This window comes from Oncorhynchus keta, chromosome 23 (assembly GCF_023373465.1).
Source record: "Oncorhynchus keta strain PuntledgeMale-10-30-2019 chromosome 23, Oket_V2, whole genome shotgun sequence".
Lineage (NCBI taxonomy): Eukaryota > Metazoa > Chordata > Actinopteri > Salmoniformes > Salmonidae > Oncorhynchus > Oncorhynchus keta.
In genome coordinates this window covers 16,340,982-16,350,596 of record NC_068443.1, presented here as the reverse complement: position 1 = coordinate 16,350,596, position 9,615 = coordinate 16,340,982, and the positions used below count along the sequence as shown (strand labels likewise).

At 43.3% G+C, this 9,615-nt stretch overlaps 1 protein-coding gene across 1 annotated transcript; it reads left to right on the top strand.

Annotated features, from left to right (window-relative positions):
• Positions 1–2,255: 2,255 nt before the first annotated feature.
• On the top strand, positions 2,256–8,882 carry LOC118401864 (proteasome subunit beta type-5-like). The gene is made up of 3 exons (XM_035799499.2): positions 2,256–2,514; positions 3,139–3,445; positions 8,260–8,882. The coding sequence occupies exons 1-3, from the start codon at positions 2,290–2,292 to the stop codon at positions 8,544–8,546; spliced, it is 819 nt and encodes a 272-aa protein (XP_035655392.1). The 5' UTR covers positions 2,256–2,289; the 3' UTR covers positions 8,547–8,882.
• Positions 8,883–9,615: the final 733 nt, after the last annotated feature.

The following is a 9,615-nucleotide window of genomic DNA, read 5'->3' as shown; positions in this document are numbered from 1 at the left end:
ACTCTTAGCATTTGGCGTCTTCGATTCAAAGAAGACAGAAAAGAAAGATGCCGGGAGTCATGCAACATCTTTGGTCTTGACTCTAGGTGTGGGGAAGAGGGGATCAGTAGAGCGAGAGAAAATACAGAGAGGTGGAGTAAAATGGCATGGAGTGGAGTGAAAGCTGAGTTCGAATCGAGCAGAGCATCAAGCAAAGTTGGTGAAGATGAAAGTCCTGAATGGACAACAGCAGTGTCAAACTGGAACAAAAAGGAAATTGTCTAAAATTGGAGTGAAAGATACGTCTACGAATGATAGTGATTTGCTTACTTTTTTTTTTTGGGGGGGGGGGAAGATTGCAGTGGGCCTCAAAATAATCCGGACAACAGAAATTTGTGCTTTGAACTTTGGAGTAGATCACCCGTCAAAAGAGTCATCTCAGGGGTGACGATGGATGTTCATGTTGAATACCTAAGGAGAATTCCTGGTGTGGTTTGGTGCCCGGCTTCTGACTTGCTGGGTGAATGGAGAGAAGAAGAAAGTCTGTTGGTCCTATTTTTTTTTTGACAAAGAGCATCTACCTACGCATGTGAAGCTTGGTTATGTAAGATACAGTGTTAGAGCTTTCGTTCCCAAACCACTGCAGTGTAAGAACTGGATTGTTGTTTCAAGTGTGTGCAGACGGACAGAGTATACTGAAGAACGATGTGTAGAAGGACGACGGTGTTGCAATTGTGGTGGGGTTCATGATCCCGAGTTCCTGGAGTGAAGGCGATTGAGTTGGCAAAAGTTAGTGATCAATCGAATCTCCTATGCGGAGGCGATTTAAAATAATTTATTAAACAAGTGATGCTAATGAACTTAGGGTAGTGGATTCACCACAGCCTGTAGTAAAAGTTTGCTGCCAGTCAAACAATACCCTGTGTGTTAAAAAGGTAGAGTTCCTGGCCACATTTATAAACTGTACAACTCAAGTCTCAACGAAGTCTATAAAACTGGACATTGTGACTGCAGCAGGAAAGACTTTGGGACATAAAGATTTTACATCTGAAGACATGCAAGGGGTACTGGTGCCAGAAGAAGGCCTGCCCTCCGAGGCTCCCCTTGTGTCTGTGTAGGGATCAGATCTATACCTTTTTTTAACAGTAAAGTTGTTTGATTTATTTAATAACATTTTAGGTATACACTACCGTTCAAAAGTTTGGGGTCACTTAGAAATGTCCTTGTTTTTGAAAGAAAAGCACATTTTTTGTCCATTAAAATTACATAAAATTTATCCAAAATGCAGTGTAGATATTGCTAATGTTGTAAATTACTATTGTAGCTGGAAACAGCTGATTTCTTTAATGGAATATCTACATAGGCGAACAGAGGCCCATTATCAGCAACCATCACTCATGTGTTCCAATGGTGCACTGTGTTAGCTAATCCAAGTTTATAATTTTAAAGGCTAATTGATCATTAGAAAACACTTTTGAAATGATGTTAGCCTAGCTGAAAACTGTTGTTCTGATTAAATAAGCAATAAAACTGTCCTTCTTTAGACTAGTTGAGTATCTGGAGCATCAGTTCGATTACAGGCTCAAAATGACCAGAAACAGAGACCTTTCTTCTGAAACTCGTCAGTCTATTCTTGTTCTGAGAAATGAAATCTTTTCCATGAGAGAAATTGCCAAGAAACTGAAGATCTCGTACAACGCTGTGTTCTTCTCCCTTTACAGAACAGCGCAAACAGGCTCTAACCAGAATAGAAAGAGGAAGTTGGAAGCCCCAGTGCGCAACTGAGCAAGAGGACAAGTACATTAGAGTGTCTAGTTTGAGAAACAGACCCCTCACAAGTCCTCAACTGGCAGCTTAATTAAATAGTACACGCAAAACACCAGTCTCAATGTCAACAGTGAAGAAGCGACTCCGGGATTTCTCGCATTGAATAGCATTAATTTCTCAGAACAAGATAATTTGCCTCTGTACGCCTATTTAGATATTCCATTAAAAATCAGCTGTTTCCAGCTACAATAGTCATTTACAACATTAGCAATGTCTACACTGTATTTCTGATCAATTTGATGTTATTTTGATGGACAGAAAATGTGTTTTTCTTTCAAAAGCAAGGACATTTCTAAGTGACCCCAAACTTTTGAATGGTATATATAAATCCCAGAGTCGTTAGTGCCGTTCAAAAGTTATGAAGTGTTATCCTCTATTCATCCCGTACAGTAGGTGGCGGGATGCACATCCAATTGTGCATTCGCAAAAAAATACCATAGAAGGAGACGTGTATGTCGGTTGAGCTCCAAAACACTTTCAAAGATGGCGTTGTCTAGTGTCTTGCAGAGTGAGTCTGCGGATTTTTCATTTAATAATGACCGGTCTTTTTCATTTGGTTGTCGATTCGGTCAGACCGATTTGGGATTTGGGGCTGCACCGGGCGACAGACTTAATTTCGCCATAAAAGCTTCACTCGGCCTTGACGACAAGGACGGCCCGGAGAGAAAAATAGAATTTCTCCATGGGACTACCACCTTGGCTTTCAAAGTAAATTAAGATTGCTAGTTAAAGCCTTTTTTTAAATGTTAAAATGTAAAATAACTCACACATGAACTAAAATGATATCCGTGATAATTGTATTTGATATCAGCTATATCTAGCTATATTGGTGACGTGTTCTTGAGTTTCTTGCTTTGTCTGTTTTTCAGTTTTCTTGATGGTTAGCTAGCTAGCTTATGTTAGCGTGTAAATTGTGCTTGCTCATTGCCAACGCTAGCCAAGCTTGCAAGCTAGCTATTTAAATAACTGACTACAGTTGCTTGACAACACTGACAACACTGACTCCAGCTAGATTACAAGTTTGCTTTATCCAAATGTGTCACATACTAGCTAGTAGCCACAGTTTATTTGCTTGGCATTTGTCAGTAATTTCAATTGCACTTAGTTAGTTACGTGGTCCTATCCAGGGCAAAGGTTACTTGCTAAGTATACATTACATACTGGCCTAAACGTTGTTCATTAGCATTTGTATCCTTCTAAAAGTGTTGGATCAACTTCTCTGTAGCAGAAAGAAACCATCAACGGACAGCCAGTAAGGCCACCAATTTCTCAAGTCAAGAGCAGCTGGCCCTCCTTAACCAACCTGCAATCCCATTTGTCATCATTCCACAGTTCCAACATGGCGTCATCGTGGCGGTGGACTCTCGGGCCACAGCTGGCGCCTACATCGCCTCCCAGACTGTAAAGAAGGTTATAGAGATTAACCCGTACCTGCTGGGCACCATGGCTGGAGGTGCAGCAGACTGCAGCTTCTGGGAGCGCCTGCTGGCCCGCCAGTGTCGCGTCTATGAGCTTCGCAACAAGGAGCGCATCTCTGTGGCAGCTGCCTCCAAGCTTCTGGCAAATATGGTGTACCAGTATAAAGGCATGGGCCTCAGCATGGGCACCATGGTGTGTGGTTGGGACAAGAGGGGGCCAGGTAATTAAAACTCCTACACTCTGAGTACACGTGTTACCCCAATTGACGTAGCTATGTTACAGTGGAACCCCAGTCATACCTGTACATGTATTTGTATTTGTTTACACTATGATCCGGTGAACTAGCCAACTATGTAAACTGTTTTCCCATACTCATACCAGGTAGGCAACATACAGCATGACTTAGTAGCTGTTCAGAGTATGAGGTGTGTGTGTGTATATATTATTTTTTGTGTTTCATAATAGCAATAGTTAGCAGGGATTGAGTGAACTTCTCCTGTCTCTGCTGCTTGTGAAAATGTTTACAACACATCAGCTGTCAACAGTTACCAACACAGTTCAGAAAGTAGGCTTAGTACTGGATTGAGTGCATTTTGGTTGTCTCCCACTAGATGGCATTGCTGTCACACTTGCTTACTTTTGTGTATTTAACTTGTGTTTTTAGATGCTGTGAGGTAATAGTCAGTAGCCTACATTACAGTACATGAGGTGTGCTTAAAGAGGGCTGCACCATGACGCTGTGATGGGAGATTGATAGGGCTGGGACTTTGGGCCAGGGAGAGCCGGCGTGGTGATTGACGCAAGGTCTCGGCCCGGACAATTGGGTCGCATGCATAAAGTGGTTCTGCTTGATCGATGAGCTTTGTTCACAGAGTGTGGAGTATGTGTGGACTTCCAGACTGCCTGGGACCTTGGTGACTCGTATTAAATCCTGCAATCAATCGTGTGAATAATGATCCCACTATAAGTGCAGTAGGAATGGCAGCAGCTACAATGCCAGTGATTTGAATGGAGAGGTAAATGTCATCTAAATTAAATCAATCTCTATTAAGAGAAAGCTCATTAGCGGTTACAATGATGTCAAGCACTGTTATTCTGGTGATTAAGTGTCTTAAGTGGCACAAGAAATATATCTAATGAAGTATGTTAAGATCTTGACTAATATGACTGTAATAACATTCAATGCCATAGCTCTCAAATGGTGAACAGGCTTCGTGCCTGGTAATAACATTCAATGCCATGGCTCTCAAATGGTGAACAGGCTTAGTGCCTAGTAATAACATTCAATGCCATGACTCTCATATGGTGAACAGGCTTAGTGCCTAGTAATAACATTCAATGCCATGACTCTCATATGGTGAACAGGCTTAGTGATGGGAATAACATTCAATGCCATGACTCTCATATGGTGAACAGGCTTAGTGCCTGGCTGCAAGATGGTGTGAGTTAACGCACACCTCTCGCGGTCGTGTTCTGTTGCTGGTTTCTAGGACACAAATCGCTTCATGTTTTGTGATCAGTGGACTTAAAGTAACTGTCCAGTGAAAAGCTCACTTTTAAAAGTTCTTATTCTGTTAACTCGTATCCAAATAATGTTGTTGACTCGTACTATACTCCTACTTGTGGCTAAAGGGGAAAAAACACTTCAAAAGCAAGAATAATTTTTAATGACACACATTCTGTACACCCACACCATTCCAACACAATTAACATACTTAATTACAATTTTTTGGGGGGAAGGAGAACTTTCACTATTAATTATATTTCAAAGAAATCTGGGAACATTGAACAGTTACTTTTAAAGGGTAAGCGTCATAAAATGGAGAGAGATATGATGCATTGACGGCCAAGTTAATGCACTGTAATACCAAACAACATAGGCTCCAGAATTGAGTGAGTCAGTGGATTTGCACAGGTAGCAGGAGCTGCACAGTATAGGTAAGCTGCTGTTCCCTAGTGAGTGTGAGGCTGAGCATCTGTTTTTGAAGCCCCTGGCCTCCTTTCCCTTGGAGCGGAGCCAGTGATGTGTTTAAGTGAGACAGACACATTCAGACAGACAGACACTCTGCTCGTCCGTCTGATGCCAGCCCCTGCTCTTCTGAAGGCTGTCACTCTGATGTTCCTCAGCGCTGACATGAAAAAGAGCTAGAGCTTAACCGCCTGTCACCTAACTGGTGGAGTGGAAGGCGAGGCGCTATGCCGGAACGTTCCGCCTTTCGCAGCCCGCCGCCTTCCTGCAGGTTTATGTGGGCTCGTGAATTTAAGCCCTTTTGTTCTGCCATGATGAGCGTCCCCCCTCTCCCCTCATCTTCTGTGCCGCTTCTCAGTGACGCACTCTCCCTCCCCCTCCGTCATCCCAATCTACATTCCTGCGTTCTCTACATAGATCCCAGGTGTGTTATGGATGTGGAGGTGTTGGTGCTTTTATCCCTGTCTGGCCCTGAAGAGCCACCCTCCTCCTTCCTCCCTGCCTCTTTGCATGAGTGGCTGCCTTTAGAAAAGTCTCTTCTATTAAATTTTTAACCAGTCCTCAGTCTTCAGTCGCAGCTCCAAAATGGCAAATTATCCTGGCGCATAGGCAGGAGCTTAGTGATTATCAGAGAGAGCTAACGACGCGTATAGAAGGTGCAATTTGCCAGTTGAAAGCAATTGTGACTTCTTAGAGCAATTTCTTAAAGAAGTGTGCTTTAATAGGCTGTCCTTAACTGTCCTGGGGGCTGTGTGTGTGTGTGTGTGTGTGTGTGTGTGTGTGTGTGTGTGTGTGTGTGTGTGTGTGTGTGTGTGTGTGTGTGTGTGTGTGTGTGTGATTCACAATTATCATAGGTTCATGTTTTTATGGTGTTGAGAGACTGGCTTTTTCCCTCCCTGATTCACCATCTGTAGGTTGGCTCTCTGGTGGAACAGCACAGGCTGGTGGGGCTAGTCACTGCTGCTGCGTCACTGTGATCAAGCCCTCTGCGTGTCACATTGGGGATTAAACTGTCTCACAAGTCATCCTTGCAAATACACCAGCCTGAACTTTGTGTGTGTATGTGTGCTTGCATTATCAGGTGTAGCATGTGCGAGTGTGTATATATGAATATGGTTGTGATTTTGTTTAGTTTTTCCATCTGTCCTCTGAGTTCGGGTCACCTGCTTGGCCTGGTATGGGTCGATAGTTAATTTGGGTGTGTTGGGAGGGATCAATAAGGCCTAGAGCAGCGCCCCAGGGTAGACAGGCAGGCAGTGTTTCGGGATGTGCCTCGTCAGCAGGTTCTGCTGGGCTTGGTTTACTCAGAGGATGCAGCTGTTCACATTCCCTCTGGAGGGCACCGCATGGTGTGTGCACTTGGATCTATTACATGTTTGTGTGTGTGTGAGAGAGAGAAGTGTGTTTGTGGATGGTAGGGCTGTCCCTAACTAAAATAAAAAAATATATAATCTTGGTCGACTGAGTTGTCTGTTCTTTCAACCAAGCGACTGGTATACATTTTTTTAAAGTGTATTTTTAAATATATATTTGACACATCCTATGTTTTTATAAAAATCATCTATATGTGGGCGACTGAGCTTGCCTGATGCTTTAAGCACTGTTATTTAAAAATAAAGTAAAACAAATGACTAAGAGTCCGAGATCAATGTAGGCTAACCAGATGGGGGAAAAAACTGTTCCCGACCCTCCTCTTCCGCTGCTGGCCCCCTCAGATTCTGCCATTATGCTCCTGAAGTTGCCGGTAATAGCCTACACCAGCGGTTTGGAGTGCCAAGTTATCATACCCTTTCTACTGATCTGCGTGCAAGTTATGATTTTCATGTGCACATTTTCATGGAACAGTTTCATTTAATTTATAATAGTCTATATATCTCAAAATAAATCGGTTTCAAGTTTGTCATTGAGTGACCCAGCCAGAGTCCATTCAGAGACTTGTCCCGAAGCCATTCCTGCGTTGTCTTGTCTGTGTGCTTAGGGTCGTTGTCCTGTTGGAAGTGAACCTTCTCCCCAGTCTGAAGTTTTGAGTGCTCTGGAGCAGGTTTTCATCAAGGATCTCTCTGTGCTTTGCGCCGTTCAATTTTCCCTCGAACCTGACTTGTCTCCTAGCCCCTGCCGCTGAAAAACATCCCCACAGCATGATGCTGCTACCACCATGCTTCACCATAGGGATGATGCCAGGTTACCTCCAGATCTGACGCTTGGCCTCTTGGTTTCATCAGACTAGAAACTTGTTTCTTATGATCTGAGAGTCCTTTAGGTACCTTTTGGAAAACTCCAAGCAGGCTGTTATGTGCCTTTTAATGAGGAGTGGCTTCCATCTGGCCACTACCATATATACCTGATTGGTGAAGTGCTGCAGAGATGATTGTCCTTCTGGAAGGTTCTCCCATCTCCCCAGAGGAACTCTGTCAGAGTGACCGTCAGGTTCTTGGACACTTCCCTGACCAAGGCCCTTCTCCCCCGATTGCTCAGTTTGACAGGCCGGCCAGCTCTAGGAAGAGTCTTGGTGGTTCCAAACTTCTTCCATTTAAGAATGATGGAGGCCTCTGTGTTCTTGGGGACCTTCAATGAAGCAGAAATGTTGGTACCCTTCCCCAGATCTGTGCCTCAACACAATCCTGTCTCGGAGCTCTACGAACAATTCCTTGGACCTCATGGCTTGGTTTTTGCTCTGACTTGCGCTGTCAACTGTGGGACCTTATGTAAATAAGCTATTTATTTTTTATAAGTCTGCAAATTCTAACCCTGTTTTAACTTTGTTATTATGGGATATTGTGTGTAGTTAGATTTGATTTGAGGGTAAAAATGTTATTTAATAAATTTTAGAGTACGGCTGTAATGTTACCATGTGGAAAAAGTCAAGGAGCCTGAATACTTTCCGGAGGGGTGTGTTATTTATATATATATATATATATTAGTGTGTGGCCTACATCTCAATTTCCCTGACACAGTACAACACTTGATTCTGAAAGTCTGTTAAATTAACCCACTTTACCTTGCTCTCCTCCTACCCCTCCCTGAATGTCAATGGTATAGACTGATTCCGGTCTCTGCTTCCTCAGGGTTGTACTACGTGGACTCGGAGGGGAACCGTGTGTGCGGGGACCTGTTTGCAGTTGGCTCTGGGTCCATGTATGCGTACGGTGTGGTGGACAGCGGGCTGAGACAGGATCTATCTGTGGAAGAGGCGTGTGAGCTGGGCCGCAGGGCTATCTACCAGGCCACATACCGAGACGCCTACAGCGGAGGACAGGTCAACCTATACCATGTCCACAGTGAGGGCTGGACCAGAGTCTCCCAGGAAGATGTATTGAAGCTGCACCACCAGTACCAAGAACCAAAGAAATAGAGAGGGGAGGGAGGAATGGTCGAAGAGTTTGAGAATTATAAGAATTAGGGATGGTTGATAAGGATATCGCAATAATTTTCTTCTGTTTTGGATGAATTTCACTTACACGTCTGTTATGGTTTACTTTCAGATATGTTCCTAGCTCATTTAAATGTTTGAACATTTTTCCCAAACAATGGGCTGCAGTTCCCCCACACGGTGTTTGATATGGGGGGCTCAATATACGGCTCACTCAGTCTTGAAGTAGTCTCTCTTACACTGTTATAGCTCTACCTTGTAACCAGAACTGGGAAAGCAAATATTTTATCAATAAATCACGAGATGTTTTTTTTTTCAGTTTGGAATGTGTCTTTTTATTTGTCCTTTTGTTTTTCCTCCTGTGTTTACTGTAGATGTGCATGTTATTCATGTACACAACACATTCTCACCTGTCATTTCATATTTTTCCTTGACATTGCTCCTTTCCCCAAAATGTTCATTTTCTGTTGTCATTTTGTCATTTGCATCTGAGATCCTGATGTTTTCTGTTCCTCTACCGATAGCGACCCTTCTAACCCTGCTCTGTGATCCAGTGGGGAGTAGCTGCAGTGTTTACCTTTTAAACCATTGGAGTTGCTAATTACATATCTATCATTAATTGTGTTTCCTGTGTGGAATACAGTGTATTTTCCCCTCACGTGTAACTTCCCCTCCACTGGTTTAGCAACGATTTATTTATTTCATTGGAAGGGAAATGTATTGTTTAATTTCTCTATGACACATTTAGCTTCTCAATGCTAATGTTATGTTGCCGCTCTGTCACTGTGCTTTACAATGTAACGATCTGCGTTGGGCTGTGAGGCCCTTCAGCGGTTTTATGGGCGGGAAACAACGGCAATGGGTAGACGTCTAAGCCCCTACCCCTTCAGCCAGGGTTAGAATCTAGTTTCACAGGTGGATAGTTGGCAGATGGAAAAATGAACAAATGGGATTTCAATAAATGTAAAAGAGCCTTTTCCAGCATTCTGCTCTGAGTAAAAGGAAGAGATGCGAATTGCAACCTCACAATGGCACTGTGTGTTGAGCTGGA